Source organism: Cetorhinus maximus, chromosome 5 (genome assembly GCF_964194155.1).
Source record: "Cetorhinus maximus chromosome 5, sCetMax3.hap1.1, whole genome shotgun sequence".
NCBI classification, from domain to species: domain Eukaryota; kingdom Metazoa; phylum Chordata; class Chondrichthyes; order Lamniformes; family Cetorhinidae; genus Cetorhinus; species Cetorhinus maximus.
The window spans coordinates 92,694,322-92,715,180 of record NC_135883.1 but is presented as its reverse complement, the minus strand read 5'-3'; the positions used below and the strand labels follow the sequence as shown (position 1 = coordinate 92,715,180).

Below are 20,859 nucleotides of genomic sequence, written 5' to 3'. Positions count from 1 at the left end.
TGGCATTTATGTGAGGGGCCCAGGTTGTGAAGGACTTTTTACCATGTGTGTTTACAATATGTTAAAGCCCAGGGTTATGATGGTGTGGGTTGCAGCCATTTTATTTTGTCTGAGTCAAGCTCATCGATGTTCTTTCTCTCCCTTGTCAAGGTTAGGCATTCCTCTGAGTAATTGTGGAGTCAATGTAAAAGGTTGTTTAGTTGGAAGTTGCTCATCAGGGACTTCCTGATGGCAAGTGTGGGATTGGAGGACCCTATGAGAATCTATTCTGCACAAGGACATGCCTGGCAATGCGTCCCTCCAACACAGAGTCAGCCCTGGCTACATGGCCATGTCTCTCAGCTTCTCTGCTATCGGTGGCCTCCTGATCCTCCTCTGTTTCAGAATTGTTTGAATGGCCAGGGGCTTCCTCCTCCTCCTGCTCCACATTGCCCTCATCATCCTCCACCTCCTCAGAGGTTGGAACCCTGCCTATGACATTTTCCTCTTCAAGTTATAGGCCTCTACAATTCAGGATACCCTTGCTGGGGCTTACTGCAGAGCTCCACCCAATGATCGAGACACCTGAATCACATTTTTAGAATGCCAGTGGCCTGCTCAACTGTATTCCTTGTGATGACATGGCTGCTGTTGTAGTCATGCTCTGCCTCAGTTTGAGGGCTCCTAAAGAAGATCATTAGTTAGGTTCTTAAGGGGTACCTCTTGTCCCCTAGAAACCAGCCACGCATCTGCAAAGATGGCTGAAATAGCTGACCGAGTTGGGAACTCCTTAGTACAAAGACGTCATGGCAGCTACCAGGGAACTTTGCACACACTTGAAGGAAGACCTTGTTGTGGTCACAAACCATCTGTACATACGTTGAGTGAGTGGAAGGCCTTTTGAATTATGAGGCTGTCCACATGTTGAGTTGGTGCCTTTAAGACGACAAGGGTGCAATCAATAACCCTCTGTACCTGAAGGAAGCCTGCTCACTGGGCAAAAGCCGTGGCGCGCTCTGTCTGAGATGCCAGATCAGCAAGGAAATTGTGATCACTCACATGAGCACACAGAGCATTAGTTACAGACTTAGTACAGCTGTGTGCTACTGACTGGGATATAACAAACAAGTCTCCTGCTGATCCCTGAAAAGAGCTTGAGGAATAAAAATTGAGAGCAACGGTTACCTTTACAGTCATGGGCAAGGGAGTCAATAGAGTGTGATTCAAGTTGTTGGTGGACCATGAGATATATGTCTGTTACCCCTTCACAGCTTAACCTCAGTCCCCTTCGGCACTGGTTCTCCGTCATATTGAGATAGGATGTCTGGTGTTGGTACACCCATCCCATAGTGTAATACCCGGCTGCCTTCCCTCTCCTCCTCCTCCTCCCTGGTGCACATGGCACTGCCTCTGTCTCCTGATCTTGTACCCCCCCTCTGGTCTTCAGCTTCTATGGCATCTATGTGTGAGGGTGCTATGCCCATCTTGTATTTTCTTTCACACAAAGCGCAATGCGCCTTTCTCAAGCACAAAGTTCTTCCTGTCACCTCCGTGCATGAGTCAAGAGGGGAAAATAATATTTTCTCTAGAAGTCTAGAAGCCCCACCCTCCTAGTACCTTGAGTTTAAGCCAGACAGCTGGTATCGAGTTTTTGCCACTTATAGGGCAGTAAATAAAACTGTAAAACAAATTGCTGTCCAAAATGGATGCCCTAGCTATCTAAAAAAATCCACAAAGTTCAAATCAGCTCTTACCAGGTCTAACCTGTGCTTGTCAAGTTTCACACTCCTACTTCACCAAAATCTCACATACGTGGAGGCAGCTGCTGATTTAAATGGGCAGCTACAACCGCGAAATATGCACGCATGAAACGTGACCCAGCCCCATTCCCGTCCCAGAGAAAATGGTAAGTGCCCTGTTCAGATTTGCACCAATGGAGAGTCTATCCGTCATTCCGAAAATCCAGGGAGGTGTTAGGAATGTCAGGTTTTAGACAATTTAAAGTATAATTGTTTATGTTTCATTCCAAGAAAGAATGGAGTTGCAGGTTCAGGAGAGTATTTCTACCTGGATGCAAGGCCCATGTGATTCATGTTGCCATGGAGTTGGGCTTTGAGAGGGGAACAGATCATAGAAAGCCATTGTAATATCAGCTTACAGGGTTTTCTTAAGATTTCCCTGAACTCCTCAGACAGGTCAGTCTGCAATAATCTGGGAAAGGGAGGCCAAAGAGATAGAGGCAGCCAGTCTCTATTGTTCACCACGCAGAATACGAGTGGGAGCTCACACTCGAATTGAAGAGTTCAAGGTCGTGAGGTGTTAAACAAGGCTGGAAGATTTGGCTAGAGGGAAAAATCTCCAGAGTAACTCTCACCGTGAAAGTCAGCTCAGGGATTAGAAGTTATCAGGCTGGAAAAGGAAGCAAGTCAGCAGGAGCTGAGAATAGCTTTGGAATAGTTCCTAGAGAATGAAGTAACCACTAAAGGGATAGTATATAGTATTATAACAACATGGGATTTTCAATAATTTTGAGGGGAGATGGTGGTGTAATGGTAATGTCACTGGACTAGTAATCCAAAGGCCTAGGCTAATGCTCTGGAGATAAGGGTTCAAATCCCACCAAAAAATCAGGATTATAAAGCTAGTCTCAGAAATAGTGACCATGAAACTATTATCAATTCTTTTAAAGACCCATCTGGTTCAATAATGTCCTTTAGGGAAGGCCTACATGTGACTCCAGACTCATAGCAATGTGGTTGACTCTTAACTGTCCTCTACAATGGTTTAGCAAGCCAATCGGTTCAAGAGCCATTAGGGAAACGCAACAAATGGTGGCCTTGCCAGCGATGACCACATCCCATGAAAGAATAAATAAAAAAAATGTTAATTGGGGAAGTTCTTTTCTGTAGCTTAAAGTCTAAGTTGCATACAAAAATAGAGTTTAGTCAATGTTGCTTTTAATTCGTCTGTTACAGTAAAAGTCTTAAAACTTGAAATCTTATCATGTGATCCCCTCAGTCAGTCACTGGAAGTTTAAATGACAAAACATTTTAATTGCATGCCCATAAGTATGTTTTCTCATCGAAGTGTAACATCTTTAGGATCAGCATTTGGACAATTATTGACACACTGATTTAGCACTAGGTGCAACTCTTGTTGTGGAAATGCTCTAAAGAAACTTATGTTCGCACTCCAGCCAAAGTTATACATGTTCATGCAAACGTCACCTTATTGAGTACAGTTTGCACTTGCCCTTTTCCAAAAGAAAATCTAACCTCTGCTGAACCTCAGCAGGATTGACTGGGAAGGTGCTGGCCATGAAGAGGATTCAAAAGGCCTGTCTATCTACTCTTCTCCAAGACCTAGGGTTGCCGAACTAGACGTAGCCAGTAATCAAACAGATTTTGGGGAGCATAGCTTCTTCCCCAACCCCTGCTATTGTTTAGTTCTGTATTGTTCCTTCCTTTCCAGACATTTCCCAGTATCACTGTAAGATGACAGATAGCAGGAAGGCCTGACACTGTCATGTAAGTATTCAGAGTGGCATTTGATCTACATGACATTCTCACACTGTGTTTACAGAAAGGAAAAGACAGTTGTTTCTTTAAGCTTTATACAAAAAAAAATCAAATTCACAATCCAGTTGAGGCAATGTAAACTCATATCCTTTTCACCTTCAAGTATCAACCTGCCTATATCTGGCTCCCAGCAACAAAGGTTTGGACAACCCTGCAACAAACGAACATCTAACCAGCAGTTTTCAAGCAGTTTAGTTGATATGGGGCAGGATTTTTTGGATGGTGGGGCTTCCTGCTCCGCCACCCAAAGAGCTGGCGGGAGACACATCCCCACAGAATACATCAGCTGCTAGCCAATCTGATTAGTTGCCAGCTCTGTATTCTCAGCAACGCTAGTGACAGAAGTGGCCAGGACTGGGACTGGAAGTAGCGTCCAGTTTCTAAGTCCTGAGATCCAGGGCCAGGTAGGTAGCGGATCCTCAAAGCCAGAAGGGGAGGCGAGGACCCGGGGGGGTTGATGGGGTGGTGCGGGAGGGAGAGGACTTGATGGAGAGGCTGGCAGGGAAAAGGGGCCCTTGAGGGAGGCACTCCCCTTCCTACCGGAGACCCAGCAGGAAGATCTGCCAGGCTTCTCCACTGCTGTTGATCTCCTCCCTCCAGCCTCAAAATTAAGGTCAGGTGGGAAGCGCCACTTAAGGGCTTCAAATGGGTCAAGGTTGGGCAAGCCACCCTCCATAAAATTGTGGAAAGATCTGCGACAGGAATTATTGGCCACCTCACCTGCAAACCTGCCAGTGGGGGACTGTAAAATTCTGTCAATGGTTTTGGAAGTAATGAGTCATGGCTTACAAGCCTATTGCAATTCCTTGAGGAGTTAAAATATTAATGAATGATGGTAATCCAGGCGTAGCACAATTCGATTTTCAGAAAGCCTTAGGCAGATTTTCTTGTGTGCAGCTAGTAAACAAACTCAAAGATCATGGATTAGCCGATGGCCTAAATGGATTGGCAACTGGCTTGGCAATGGAAGACAGGTTAGTGATGAAAGGAAAATGTTGTACTTGAGAAAAGGGAACCATTGGACTTCCATAGGAATCTTTGCAGAAATCTATTTATAATATTTATGAATGGTATACAACTGGGCAATTTTAATGCTAATTAATGTACTGATGATGCAAAACCTTGTGGGCAGATAATGAGGAAGAAAAGAGAGTGACTTTGTCTGGACAGGAGAGACATGAGACCAATAATGGAGGTGGGCTGAGTGTGGCAGATACATTTTCATGTGGATAAAGGCAAGAAGCTGTTTATAGGGAATAGCGAATTGTAAATGAGATTTACTGCCCAATAACACAACTACACAGTCCTGCTTTCTTGCACAGCATCAATTCTCTTAAGATTAACCATTCTGTAGCTACCCTAAGGGAACCATTTCAGTTTTCAATGGTTTTACATTTCTTTCACAAGTCGATGTTGTTCATTGGTTCTGTGAGGCCTATATGACCAGAGGATGTAGGAGCAGAAATTGGCTATTCGGCCCATCGAGTCTGCTCCACCATTCAGTGAGATCATGGCTGATCTGGTAATCCTCAACTCAATTTTCCTGCCTTTTCTTCATAACCCTTGATTCCCTTATTGATTAAAAATCTGTCTATCTCAGCCTTGAATATACTTAACGACTTAGCCTCGACAGCCCTCTGCGGTAAAGAATTCCACAGATTGACTACCCTCTGGGAGAAGAAATTCCTCCTCATCTCTGTCTTAAATGGGCACCCCATTACTCTGAGATTATGCCCTCTGGTCCTAGACTCCCACAAGGGAAAACAACCTCTCAGCACCTACCCTGTCAATCCCCCTAAGAATCTTATATGTTTCAATAAGGTCGCCTCTCATTCTTCTAAGCTCCAATGTGTACAGGCCCAACCTACTCAACCTCTCCTCATAAGAAAATCCCTCCATTCCCAATGGATCAACCTAGTGAGCCTTCTCCGGAATGCCTCCAATGCCAGTATACCTTTTCTTAGATAAGGGGACCAAAACTGTTCACAGTATTCTAGGTGTGGTCTAACTAGTGTCTTGTATAGTTTTAGCAAGACTTCCCTATTTTTAGACTCCATTCCCTTTGAAATAAAGGCCAATATTCCATTTTCCCTCCCTATTACCTGCTGAACTTGTATGCTAGCTTTTTGTGATTTATACACGAGGACACCCAAATCCCCCTGTGAGACAGCTTTCTTCAGTCTTTCTCCATTTAAATAATATTCAGCTCCTCTATTCTTCCTGCCAAAGTGCATAACCTCACATTTTCCCACATTGTATTCCATCTGCCAAGTTTTTGCCCACTCATTTAGCCTGTCTGTATCCTTCTCTGGATTGTTTGGGTCACCCTCACCACTTGCCTTTCCAGCTATTTTTGTGTCATCCGCAAACTTGGTGATAGTACATTCACTTCCCTCGTCCAAGCCATTAACCTAAATTGTAAGTAATTGTGGCCCTAGCATTGATCCCTGTGGCACTCCACTAGTTACAGGTTGCCATCCTAAAAATGCCACCCTATCCCAACTCTCTGTCTTCTATTAGTTAGCCAATCCTCTATCCATGCTAACACACTACCCCCAACACCATGGGCTCTTATTAAGTAGCCTTATGTGTGGTACCTTATTGAACGCCTTTTTGATATCCAAATATATTACATCTACTGGTTCCCCTTTATCTATCCTGCTTGTTACCCCCTCCAAGAATTCTAATAAATTTGTCAGGCATAATTTCCCCTTCATGAAGCCATGCTGACTCTGCTTGATTACAATATGTATTTCTAAATGCTCTGCTATTACATCCTTTTTAATAGACTATAACATTTTCCCAATGACAAATGTTAAGCTAACTGGCCTATAGTTACCTCTCTTTTTATCTCCCTTTTTGAATAAGGGAGTTACATTGGCAGTTTCCCAAACCTCTGGGACTTTTCCAGAATCTAAGGATTCTTGGAAGATTACTACCAGTGTATCCACTATCTCTGTAGCTACTTCCTTCAATATCCTAGGGTGCAACCCATCAGGTCCAGGGAACTTATCAGCCCCATTTGTTTTCCTAGTACGTTTTCTCTACTGATAGTTATTGTATTTATTTCCTCCCCCCACTTTTTCCCCTTGATTATTTAATATTTTTGGAATGTATTAGTGTCTTCTACCGTGAAGACTGATGTGAAGTATTTATTCAACTCCTCTGCCATTTCCTGGTTCCCCATTATTATTTCCCAGCCTCATTCTGTAAGGGGCTTATGTTCACTTTGGCCTCTCTCTTCCTTTTTATATGTTTAAAGAAGCTCTTACTGTCCGTTTTTATATTACTTGCTGGTTTACCCCCAAAGTTTATTTTCTCCCTCTTTTTTTTGGGTCATCTTTTGTTGTTTTTTAAAACTTTCTCAATCCTCTGGCTTACCACTAACCTTTGCCACATTGCATGCTTTTTTTTACAATTTGATACTATCCTTAACTTCCTTCTTCCTCACAGGGGTATATCTTTGTTCTGAATCATGAACTATTTTCTTAAACATCTGCCATTGTTCATCAATCGTCTTTTCTGCTAAACTCCTTTCCCAGTCCACTCCAGCCAACTCTGCCCTTATTCCTTTGAAATTACCCTTATTTAAGTTTCTCACAGTTGTTTCTGACCCAAGTTTCTCACTGTCATGCTAAATTCTACCATGTTATGGTCACTGTTTCCTACAGGATCTTTTACTCTGAGATCAATTATTAAACCTACCTCATTACACATTACCAGGTTCAAAATAGCCTGATCCCTGGTTGGATCCACAACATATTGTTCCAGGAAACTGTCCCGAATACACTATGAATTCTTGCTCATGGATACCTCTGCCAATTTGATTTTCCCAATCCAAGATCATTTCTTGCTATTGTACTTATTCCATCTCATCCTAACAATGTTACCCCACCACCCTTTCTTTCCTGCCTGTCGTTTCAATAAGTCACATACCCCTGAATATTTAGTTCTCAGCTTTGATCTCCTTGTAACCATGTCCCCGTAATGGTTATAAGATCATGCACATTAATCTCTATTTGTGCCGTTACTTCATTTATTTTGTTCCGAATATTAAATAAAGAGTCATTAATTTTGCGTTTTTACTATTTTACCATCTTTTTCCCTTTTTGACTATATTTGTTGCTTTTTTTAATGTTTGTACACTCTGTCCCTTCCTGTCACACCCTTGGTATCATACTGAATATCATTACCTAAGTAGCTGACCTGCAATGCCACCATATCCTTTTGTTTTATAAGCCTACGTATCCCTTACCCAGAATCCTCCCCATCTCTATTTAGTTTAAGGCCCTCTCTACAGCCCTAGTTAATTGATTTGCCAGGACACTGGTCCCCGCATGGTTCAAATGAAGCCCATCTCACCAGAACAGCTCCTTTCTATCCCAGTACTGGTGCCAGTGCCCCATGAACCAAAACCCATTCCTCCTACACCAATTTTTGAACCACGCATTTAACTCCTTGACTTTATTTACCCTATGCCAGTTTGCCCGTGGCTCAGGTAGTAATCCCGAGATTATTACCTTGGAGGTCCTACTTTTTAATTTAACTCCTAACTGTTCAAATTCTTTCAGTAGACCCTCCTTTCTAGACCTATCAACGTCATTGGTATGAACGTGGACGACGACAACTGGATCCCTCCCCTCCCACTCCAAGTTCCTCTCCAGCCCTGAGGAGATATGCTTAACCCTGGCACCGGGCAGGCAATACAGCCTTCAGCTTGCAAGAGCCTTGTAATTGTTGGACAGTTGCAGGGGCGGAGGCTCCTCAAACACTACCCCCTTGGTCCCCAGACCTGTCTCACCTCATTCTTTACCAACTTATACAGGCTGTTTTTAAGTTTTGTCTTTCAGGCCTGCTGCAAAAAGTCATGGCTTGAAACTAGATGTAGTGGTCAGCACTTTTCTATCAGCATTATTTTACTACCAGGGTTAAAATAATGTCAGTCAGAAAATGGAGGGTAGTTTTTTATAAAGGTCCTAATTACTGATTGACAAGTGTTACTGTGCAGAGCATTGACTGTAGTACAGAAAGACCTTTAAGTAAAAGGGTCTGTCAAAACCAATATGTAGTACTCATGGAGAATGTATTGGCACCACATCCACAAACATTCACTCCCTCCACCACCGACGCACAGTAGCAACAGTGTGTACCATCTACAAGATGCACTGCAGGAATTCACCAAGGCTCCTTAGACAGCAACTGCCAAACCCACGACCACTACCATCTAGAAGGACAAGGGCAGCAGATAGGTGAGAACACTACCATCTAGACGTTCCCCTCCAAGCCACTCAGCATCCTGACTTGGAAATACATCGCCGTTCCTTCACGGTCGCTGGGTCAAAATCCTGGAACTCCCTCCCTAACAGCACTGTGGGTGTACCTACATCACATGGACTGCAGTAGTTCAAGAAGACACTGCCTTCTCAAGGGAAACTAGGGATGGGCAATAAATGCTGGCCCAGCCAGCGACACCCATGTCCTGTGAATGAATTAAAAAAAATATGATAGGTATGGTTTGCAAATCATTGGACCTTGATTATCTTCTGGGTGTGGGTGCTGTTTTTGGTTGGGAGGGATTGGGGACCCTAGTGAGTGGAGTGGGGGATGGCGGTGGTCAGTTTGGTTCTTGGAGGCCAGGGGTGAGGTCCACTTTCCCCAGATGCACATATTATTGTGGCAGAGGTGGAATGAGGCCCTTAACTGGCTATTAATTGGCCAATTAAGGGCCTCAATAGGCCTAAGGGGACGGGCTATCACCTTACCCGCCCACCGTAATATGGGGGACAGCTCAAGGGTGGGTGGGAAGGCGAGTCCTAATGACCAAATATCACTTATTGGCTATTTGGGGAAACCACATGTAAACGGAATTGGGCTGGAGGAATTGCCGCTAGCTGACTCTGCATAAGGGATTGGCAAAGAGGGAGGTAGCGAACTCAGCCTTTGTAGCAGAGCCCAGATTTATAGAATTGTTTTATCCATGGGGCGTGTTCTCGGTTACTGGGTGGTGCCCAATATAGCATGTGAGGAATTTCACACTGTTCCCCATAAATGATGAATTTGAATGATTAAACAGGCAAAGGTGGATAATGTGTTAACCAAACAGCAGCCACAGCATTTGCTGCTCAGCATGCACAATTAATGCAAAAGTTACAATGAGCACAAGAGCCCATGGTGTTAGAGGCAAGGTACTAGCATGGATAGAAGATTGGCTGTCTGGCAGGAGGCAGAGAATGGGAATAAGGGGGTCCTTCTCAGGATGGCGGCCGGTGACTAGTGGAGTTCCGCAGGGGTCAGTGTTGGGACCACAACTTTTCACTTTATACATTAATGATCTAGATGAAGGAACTGAGGGCATCCTGGCTAGGTTTGTAGATGATACAAAGTTAGGTGGTGGGACAGGTAGTATTGAGGAGGCGGGGAGGCTGCAGAAGGATTTGGACATGTTAGGAGAATGGGCAAAGAAGTGGCAGATGGAATATAATGTGGGGAAGTGTGAGGTCATGCACTTTGGTAGGAAGAATAGAGGCATAGGCTATTTTCTAAATGGGGAGAGAATTCAGAAATCTGGAGTGCAAAGGAACTTGGGAGTCCTAGTCCAGGATTCTCTTAAGGTTAACTTGCAGGTTGAGTCAGTAGTTAGGAAGGCAAATGCAATGTCAGCATTTATTTTGAGAGGACTAGAATATAAAAGCAGTGATGTGCTGCTGAGGCTTTATAGGGCTCTGGTCAGACCACATTTAGAATATTGTGAGCAATTTTGGGCCTCATATCTCAGGAAGGATGTTCTGGCCCTGGAGAGAGTCCAGAGGTTCACGAGAACGATCCCAGGAATGAAAGGCTTAACATATGAGGAATGTTTGAGGACTCTGGGTCTATACTCGATGGAGTTTAGAAGGATGAGGGGGGATCTGATTGAATACTGAAAGGCCTGGATAGAGTGGACGTGGGGAAGGTGTTTCCATTAGTAGGAGAGACTAGGACCCGAGGGCATAGCCTCAGAGTAAAGGGAAGACCTTTTAGAACAGAGATGAGGAGAAACTTCTTTAGCCAGAGAGTGGTGAATCTATGGAATTCATTGCCACAGAAGGCTGTGGAGGCCAGGTCATTGAGTGTATCTAAGACCGAGATAGATAGGTTCTTGATTGGTAAGGGGATCAAAGGTTATGGGGAGAAGGCGGGAGAATGGGGTTGAAAAACTTATCAGCCATGATTGAATGGCGGAGCAGACTCGATGGGCCGAATGGCCTAATTTCTGCTCCTATGTCTTATGGTCTTATGGTCTAAGTCTCCACACAGCCCACAAAACACTGAAACTCTGGAGGCTTGGCACAAATCTCCATAATGATGCGTGTGTATATGGCCCTCCCAAGCAACGTTAAATTTGCAGGTGAGGGAGCTACTTGGAGTGATGTGATGTACATGAAGCATTTTTGCCCATGATATATTATTGGCTTGCTTTCTTGTTATTGGTGCATACAGAATTTAAACTAGTTTCAGTTAAAGTAACCCAGATGGCCATAGTACATTAGTCCATGTTCTTTTTGAATCCTAATCCCACAGTGTTATCATATAGCTGCATCGCCCAGCCCTAAAAATGAACATATCCTTGTCTTTACTCAGGTTGTAACCGACCATTGGGAATGGAATTGGGACACATTGCAGAACATCAGATCAATGCCACATCGTTCTGGCAATGGACAGATGAAAACGGTCAAGTTACCAGTTGGTCTCCAGGCAAAGCACGACTTAATGTTCCAGGGCCTGGATGGGCTGCTGCTGAAGACAGTAGCCAACAATGGCTTGAAATAGATTTGGGAGAGAAGAAATACCTCACAGGTTAGTTATAAGTCAACTATTTTTAATTATACAAGGAGGAGTTCAAGAAATATTTTTAGATTATAGGTGTTCAAAAGGCATATTGGTTCAAATGCGATTGATGAAGGGAATGTATTTTACAGCATTACTGTCAATTAATTTTTTCTTCATACTAACAAGGTGTTAAGATTATGTTGAATCTTGCTTAGTGTAAACAACTGTGCTCCTAAAATTAACAAATAAGGATGTTGCTTTCGTGATTGTTTAATTGCTGCACTCTAATATTTTCTGGAGTTCTTAGCAATCTAGTTTTGCTTAAATCTGGAACAAATATCCTCATTTGTTCAATGAATATTGCAAATAAAATAAACTCTTTAAAAAGTGTCACCCTAAAATAAAATTGAATGAAATACCTTTGCTATTTTAACTGCAGCATTAACTGATTTAAAATAAATTGAACCCTTAAAATAGCAGATGCAGAAATTTCATCTGAACATGTTGAGTGTGTACAATATTCAAAGACTTTAATCTCATGTGTATATATATTATTGGCACTTGCCAGTATCACGATATAACTAGTTTATGCTCTTGTCAAGATATGATTGCTGGAATTTTCTGTGCCTGATGGCGTCGGGCATGTTCAGCGGCGTGAGCGGACAATATGGCAAGAAGGCCAAAAGTTGGTTTCACGGCGTCATGAAACCAGTTTGTGATTGTCCGCTCAACCCATCGATGGCAACCATGTTTCCCGCCATTGGCCATCGGAAACCTCATTGTATTACATCTGCATATCACTATAAGGCTAGCCCGCAGGAATCACCCCCCAACACTGGATCGTCCGCCCACATTGGTGTGATAGCACACAGACATGCTTCACAACTACACATAAGTGACATGTACCCGGCGAGCTGCACTTCGCTCCGGTCTTCAAGGTTTGTTTGCCTACCTTGCTTCAGGCAGCACTTGCAGTCATCAGCGCCAGGCTTCAGACAGCACCACACCACATTTTGGGGGGCTCACAGGCAGATATCTACTTATCAGGCCAGCTGTAAGGCGGGGTGGCTTTGTACAGCTGCAGGGCTAGGGCTTATTTGGGGAAGGGGGAGAAGTGGCCTCAGGCAAGGGAAGAGGCTGCAGGGTGAGGGCTGTACTGGGAAAAGGGGGGTATCCCAGGGTGTGTGGGGGGGCACATTTTGATCTGTGCAAGTGGCCACAAGATGGTGAGGGCTGAGGAGGTAGTCTCCAGAGGAGATGAGGTCAGGTGGGTATGTGTGTGAGAATAGGTGGCGATGTCCTTTGAGCTGGCAGTGAGTGAGACACCAGTGAATGTGTGATGGGCTTGAGTGTGTGAGTTTAGAGTGATGAGATGGTTGCCATACCCTGCAGCACAGGTGAGATCATTCATCCTCTATCTACATTGGATGGCCAACCTCTTCTGTTCAATATTGGCACTGGTCACCACTGCCGTCACCTATCAAGCCAGAGTGGCAATGTAGCTGCCCCACCTGTGGCCAAAGTGGGGGTAGAGGACATCACAGTGGGCGTCCGCGGCGTCCAAAAGGCCCTCGAGGGCTGCAGTCTTCTTGCCTTTCGGGGCCATGTCTTCTTTGCTGCAGCCCTGGGCTAGAAGCACTGAGCGCTGCTGTACTTCGAATGTTGTGCCTGGCGTGATGAAGCGGCGAGGTGACGGCGTGGCAGGCGAATCAGAGCCTGCCATGGAAATGGCATGTTTCCTGGGAATGCATAAATAATGCGGCGGTTTTGGGACAATATGGCGTGAAAACCCATCATCGTGGCCAGTGGGTAAAACATCGTTTTACCCACCCGCTACTGCACTTAGTGCAAATCTGGGACAATTCTGCCCTTAGTAGAAATCAAAACCTAAAAAGGCATATACTCGATTTGGTGTGAGGGCTGGAGTCAAAATGAACTTTTTTTTAAGGCCAGTTTTGGAAGGCTTCCCTCCCAACACAATGGAGCGTAGATCAGAGAATTGGGTGCAGGAGTCAACATATTCAGTGTGTGGTTTCCCTGATTTTCCATTTGTTATTGCCAAATGACTGATTTGACCAGGAAAAAAAATGTCTCTCAAACTGTAGGTCATTGATAAAAATTCAGCATTGAGGTAGTGTTTGGAAGAGTTTTATTTTGCACCACTGGAGCCAAGGTTTGATGCTGATCTTGGATAGTAAAACAGAGTTGATCGATATTTAGTGGCCATTGGAGATTTGACAGTAAGGAAAGATGACTCTAGGCAGTGATAAGGAAGTGCTTTAAATGGAAGAATGAGAAGTAAATAGGAGAAAACATTTCTTCTGCTATGCAAATAGCTGAAAAAGGCAATTCTGGAAGCAGCTGGAGAGAATAAACAAATGATTTGCAGCATAAGTGAAAACAGTACATCATGTAAGATGTATTTGGATTTTTTGTGTATAACAGGCTACGAGGGCCTGGGAAAGGAAGAGTAACTTCTGTTACTGGGCATGTTTTTTTCAAAATGGTAGATAAATACCATTAGAGATATTTGCGAGGTACATATCTTTCAATACTATTTGACTTGTGTAATACTCTTCACTTCATTCAGTCATGCAATATGTTGCTTCAGTGAATTTGCTGTATTGCAGTAATAGATAAACACAAAGCACAAAATTATCCTCCAGATCCTATACAATTGGTGATGTATGAGCCCGTTTTTATTTTTGTCTGCAAAGAATCACACTGCAGATCATATTGTCATTTAAATAAATGGTTATCCTGTAAATATGCTACCTTTAGGAGTCATATCCCCCTCCTACATCAAGCTGAATCACAATCAAATACAGGCATTGTACAACAGTGCATTAGGTGTAATGTGTCTGGCATGTTTGTATTTTGTGGCAAACATAGCAGTTGCACAGGAATGATGTCAGATATGCTGCTCAGAGGCCAATATCAAAAGTTACTCTTCCTTTCCCAGACCTCCTTACCCTGTTACATACTAAAAAAATCCCACGCAACCTCTCGCACGACTCCATCGAGAGTCTGAAGGAAACTACGTGTAATTAGAGATTCTACTTTTATTTTGAGTATTATTAATTTGAAATGATGAAATTGCTGCAATATGTTCATAATGTTGCCTTAAACATCAACATTTTTTCCTTCCTTTACAAATGCTGCGTTACTTGGTAAATCCTTCCGGCATTTATTTTTTTATAAAATGTTTCCTGAGTAACCTTTCAGAAATTAATCTTGGAAAAATGTTAATCTTTGTGATGTCATTATTTTAGACAATGCTTAAGAAATTAACTTGACCATCAGTTCCTTCTCTCCCTACCTCCCTTTCCAAATGATGTGCAGCATGCACTGTGCCAAAAATTCCTACAGCTGTGTGTTGGAATAAATGTATAATGGTTTAATTTGAAGTTGAGCCAAATGTAGAACAGAATATGAACAGTATGAAGAAAGTATGGTTGACTTGGAGCTGAATAGCTGTATGCTAATCATGCATCAAGTTCAGAAGTGGGTCTTTGAGTAGAGAAGGTCAAGGGTGTAACTGGTAACTACTCCATTACTGTATTTCATTTGGAATCTGAGGATAATTCTTTATGCAACATGACTACATTGTAAGTCTTCAAAATAATGCAATATTAAAAATTCAGAAGAGGTCATTCGTATTTTTCTATCACCTCTTCTAAATCATATAACCCTGTGGACCCTTAATGAACATAAGAACATAAGAAATAGGAGCAGGAGTTGGCCATTCAGCCCTTCGAGCCCAATCCACCATTCAATGAGATCATTGGCTGATCTTCTACTTCAACACCATTTTCCTGTACTATCCCCATATCCCTAGATATTTTTAATATATAGGAATCTATCGATCTCAGTCTTGAACATACTTATCAACTGAGCCTCCAAAACCCTCTGGGGCAGAGAATTCCAAAAATCCACCACCCTCTGAATGAAGAAATTCCTTCTCATCTCAATCCTAAATGGCCTCCCCCAAAGAATGTGCACGATACCAACATATTTATGCAAAATGTAATTGTCAATGAAAATAGTATATTTATATTGTTTTGTAATCTCTTCAGGAATCATAACCACAGGTTCCACACTTCCACGTTTTCTCTTTTACGTAGAGACTTATAAGGTGTCCTTCAGCAAAGATGGTCAAAAATGGAAGGTTTACAAAGAAAGCAACAACAATGTTGAACGGGTAAGTGTGTTTGGGAAAATGTGGATTTACATCAGTTCAGAAGTCTCAACTGATCATAGCTATTCATTGTTTAAATTAACTGCATTTTGATTGAGATTATCTAAAAAAAAAACACTTCTGGAAATCTATATTTGTGCAAATAGGCATTGATTATAATGTATTTTATTTTAAAATTTTCAAATATTAAACTGCTATAAGCAAAGGTAGGCATGTTCTTTATGTTCTACAGCTATAGCTGCCAATGCTCATGCTTAGTGATAATGGTAGTGATATGTAGGGTATTTTAAAAATGTTTTATGCTCTTCTCAAAACGTAACACAATAAATGTTAATTGCAGATATTTGAGGGCAATACTGATTACTGTCAACTGACCCGCAATAATTTCATCCCTCCCATCTTTGCACGTTACATTCGTGTCATTCCACAAAGCTGGAGTCAGAGAATAGCCATGAAAGTGGAGTTAATAGGATGCCGGCAAGTACGATGTGAGTACATTTTGATTCAAATTAGAAAATCCTAATGTGAAGGACACATTGGCATGAAATTGACTCATTTTTAACAAAAATCGGTCAGTGCATTATGATGTAGAGTTTCTAATTATATTTCCAGTAAATCAATCTTTTATCACTATACCTGCAATATTTGTATAATAATCATGAATTTTGTGTGAATGTTCTTTTGACTTAATTACCTGATGTTCAAAGACCATTAGAAAGGAAAAATTTGCATTTATAATAGTGTCTTTCACCACCTCAGAATGTCCCAAAGCACTTTACAGCTAAATAATGACTTTTGAATGAAGTGCCTACTCTATTTCTGACTACGCTGAAGGATTTTACAGATCTTTTATTTTAAGGAAACTTCAGGTTACTTCTACATTATTAAGGATAAGAGATTGAAATAATAAAGGTTAAAAGCACACTTATTTTGTGCTATGAACATAGGGACAGAAACTCTTCTTGGGCAGTAACACAAAACAGGTGACAGCCAACCAAGAGCTTTTCTGAGACTCTGCCCAATTATCTTTGCTATTGAAGTATTTTTATACAACACCTTACATGTCGACATGCAGTATAAAAGTGTGTCACAGATTATTAAGTAGTTTTGAAGTATCTTGTAATGTAGGTGAAAATGGCAGCCAATTTGCACAAAGCAGGGTCCCACAAACAGCACATATAAATTATCACATAATCTGCTTTACTGGTGTTAATTAAAGGGATATATGTTTGCCGGAAAACCAGAAGAACCCCACCTCTGCCCTTCTTCGAAGAGTGTGATAGAATATTTTAGGTAAAACTGAGAAGGCAGATGGGGCCTAATCCATAAGATGACATGGGTGCTGATCAATGGTGAACCAAAAGAGGAATTTGCATTTAAAAGTTTTCAATGGATGTCTGCGCATCCGTCATAAAACATTTATTAAGTGATACTGGTGAAGCATGCCTGAAAAGTATTTTCAGTTTGCCACATTTGAGACTAATGGAAGTCTGGGCACAGACAGACGCTTTGCATTTCAAAAATGGCCTCGCTGCAAAATTACTGAAGCAGTTCCTGCTTTTGAATTTTTTACTTGAGGGACGCTGGTCTACGTTTAAGAACATGGAAATTTGGATAAAATCCACTAAGAACGATAAACATAAAAAGATGATGGAAATTATGTTATAGTTGTTCATGTTTTAGCTGGAAAAACATGACCTTTGCAATAAGATTCCATCCCATAACTTGGTGGATACTATTCATTGCATGTTGCTTTAATGCACAAATCCATCACTTGTAAGGGAAACAGCCATTGAAAACTTGGACAGTACTTTAGGACATGGGAGCTGAAGTAGGCCATTCAGTCCATTGAGCCTGCTCCACCATTCAATACAAGCATGGCTGATCATCCACTTCAATGCTTATTTCCCACACTATCCCCATATCCCTTTCTGTCATTGCTATTTAGAAATCTGTCAATCTCTGTTTTACACATACTTGATGACTATGCTTCCACAACCCTCTGGGTTAGATAATTCCAAAGATTCACAACCCTCTGAGCAAAGAAATTTCTCCCATCTTGGTCCTAAGTGGCTAATACCTTATTTTGAAATTGTGTCCCCTATTTCTAGACTCCCCACCCAGGGGAAACATCTTCCTGTGTCTACCCTGTGTTTCATTTAAGTATTTTGTAGGTTTCAATGAGATCACCTCTCATTTTTCAAATCTCTAGCGAATACAGGCCCAGTTTCCCCAATCTCTCTTAATAGGACAGTCCCACCATCCTGGGAACAAGTCTGGTGAACCTTTGTTGCACTCCCTCTATGGCAATAATATCCTTCCTAAGGTAAGGGAACCAAAACCATACACACTACTCCAGGTGCGATCTAGCCAAGGTTCTATACAATTGAAGCAAGACTCCACCACTCCTATACTCAAATCCTCTTGCATTAAAGACTAACATTCCATTAGCCTTTCTAATTGCTTGCTGCACTTGCATGTTAACTTTCAGTGATTTATTGATGAGGACACCAAGTTCCCTTTGTACATCGACACTTTCTAATCTCTCGCAATTTAAGAAGTACTCTGCACATTGGCTCCTCCTACCAAAGTGGATAACCTCACATTTTTCCACATTATATTCCACCTGCCATGCTCTTTCCCACACACTAAGTCTGTCTAAATCCCCTTGAAGCCGCTTTGCATCTTTCTTACAACACCACTATCCCACTTAATTGGTGTCATCTGCGAACTTGGAAATATTAGATTTGGTCCCCACATCCAAAGCATTGACATACATTGTGAACAGCTGTGGCCCAAGTACTGATCCTTGTGGTACACCACTAGTCACAGCCTGCCACTGTGAGAATGACCCGTTTATTCTTGTTTCTGTTTTCTGCCGGTTAATTAATTCTTAATCCCTGCCTCCTATCCCATGCGCTTTAATTTTGCTAACCAACCTCCTGTGGGGGACTTAATCAAAAGCCATCTGAAAACCCAAGTACACTACGTCCACCAACTCCCCTTTACCAATTATGTTAGTAACATCCTCAAAAAAACTCCAACAGGTTCATCAAACATGATTTCCCATTCATAAATCCAAGTTGACTATGCCCAATCAGATTACTATTATCTAAGTGTCCATTTATCGCATCCTTTATAACAGATTCCAGCATTTTCCCTACTACTGATGTAAGGCTAACTGGTCTGTAGTTCCGTGTTTTCTCTCTCTCCCCTTTCTTAAGTGGTGGGGTGAGCTTCCAATCTGCAGGGAATGTTGCAGAATCTATAGAATTTTGGAAGGTGAGCACCAGTGCATCCATTATCTCCATGGATACTTCCTTCAACATTCTGGGGTGTAGAATATTAGGCCCTGGGGACTTATCAACCTTCAGTCCCATTAATTTCTCCAATACAACCTTTTTACTAATGCTAATTTCCTTCAATTCCTCATTCTCCCTACTCCCTTGGATGTCTAATTCTGGGAGATTCCTTGTATCTTCCTCAGTGAAGACAGACACAAAGTAATTGTTTAGCTTCTCCGCCATCCCTGACTCTGCCTGTAATGTACCCACATTTGTCTTAGCCAAACGTTTCCTTTTCACGTACCTATAGAAGCTTTTACAGTCTATTTTTTGCTAGTTTACTTTCATATTCTATTCCCGCTTCCTTTATCAGTTTCTTGGTCCTCCTTTGCTGTATTCTAAAATGCTCCCAATCCGCAGGTTTACTACAATATCAGGCAACTTTATAGGCCTTTTCTTTTAATCTTATACAATCCCTAACTTCCTTTGTTAGCCTCAGTTGACTGACTTTTCTTTTTGAGTTTTTGTGCCTTGAAGGAATGTATAATTGCTGCTGCAGAGACGGTGGGCTGGATGGCCGCCTTCTGTGCTGTTAAAATTCTGTGATTATGGTCACTCATCCCTAAAGGTTCTTTTACAAAAAGATTATTAATTAGCCCTTTCTCATAACATAATACTAGATCTAAAATAGCCTGTTCTCTAGTCAGTTCCTGAACACACTGCTCTCGAAAACCATCCCTAACACACTGCAGGAGCTCATCCTCCACAGCATCAGTGCTCATTAGATTTACCCAGTCTATGTGCATATTGAAGTCATCCATGATCACTGTATTACCCATGCTACATGCTTCTCTAATCTCCTGATTAATACCATGCCAGGTGATGGCGTAGTATTGTTGCTGGACAAGTATTCCAGAAGCCCAGGGTAATGCTCTGGGTACCCGGGTTTGAATCCTGCCATGACAGATGGTGGAATTTGAATTCAATAAAAATCTAGAATTAAAAGTCTAATGACCATGAAAACGTTGTTGATTGCCATCTGGTTCACTAATGTCCTTTAGGGAAGGAAATTTGCGTCCTTACCTGACTGACCTGCAGGAAACATCTCAGCACCAGGATGTCACTGCAGGAATTCCTCATGGTGGTGTCCTCGGCACAACCAATTTCAGCTGCTTCATCAATGACCTTCCATCCATCATAAGGTCAGAAGTGATGATTGCACCATTCGCAACTCCTCAGATACTGAAGCAGTCCATGTCCAAATGCAGCAAGACCTGGATAATATCCAGGCTTGGGCTGAGAAATGGCAAGTAACATTCACACCACACAAGTGTCAGGCAATGACCATCTCCAACAAGTGAGAATCTAACCATCGCTCCTTGACGTTCAATGGCATTACCATCACTGAATCCCCCACTATCAACATCCTGGGAGGGCTACCATTGACCAGAAACTGAACTGGACTAGCCATATAAATACTGTCTCTTCAAGAGCAGGTCAGAGGCTAGGAAGCCTGCGACGAGTAACTCACCTCTTGACTCCCCAGAGCTTGTCCACCATCTACAAGGTACAAGACAGAAGTGTGATGGAATACTCCCCACTTGCCTGGATGAGTGCAGCTCCCACAATACTCAAGACGCTTGACACCGTCCAGGACAAAGCAGCCTGCTTGATTGGCACCACATCCACAAACGTTCACTCTCTCCACCACCAGCGCACAGTAGTGCAGTGTGTACAAGATGCACTGCAGGAATTCACCAAGGCTCCTTAGACAGCACCTTCCAAACCCACGACCACTACCATCTAGAAGGACGAGGGCAGTAGATACATGGGAATACGACCACCTGGAAGTTCCCTTCCAAGTCACTCATCATCCTGACTTGGAAATATATCGCCGTTCCTTCACTATCACTGGGTCAAAATCCTGGAACTCCATCCCTGACAGCACTGTGGGTGTACCTACACCACATGGACTGCAGTGGTTCAAGAAGGCAGCTCACCACCATCATCT

General features: G+C 42.5%; 1 protein-coding gene across 1 annotated transcript in view; it reads left to right on the top strand.

Annotated features, from left to right (window-relative positions):
* dcbld1 (discoidin, CUB and LCCL domain containing 1) overlaps nucleotides 1-20,859 on the top strand; it is a 123,865-nt gene that overhangs the window by 80,219 nt on the left and 22,787 nt on the right. Inside the window, exons 8-10 of the mRNA XM_078542203.1 lie at nucleotides 11,178-11,393; nucleotides 15,443-15,567; nucleotides 15,905-16,052. Coding sequence (XP_078398329.1) covers nucleotides 11,178-11,393; nucleotides 15,443-15,567; nucleotides 15,905-16,052 — 489 coding nt within the window. The remainder of the gene's footprint in view (nucleotides 1-11,177; nucleotides 11,394-15,442; nucleotides 15,568-15,904; nucleotides 16,053-20,859) is intronic.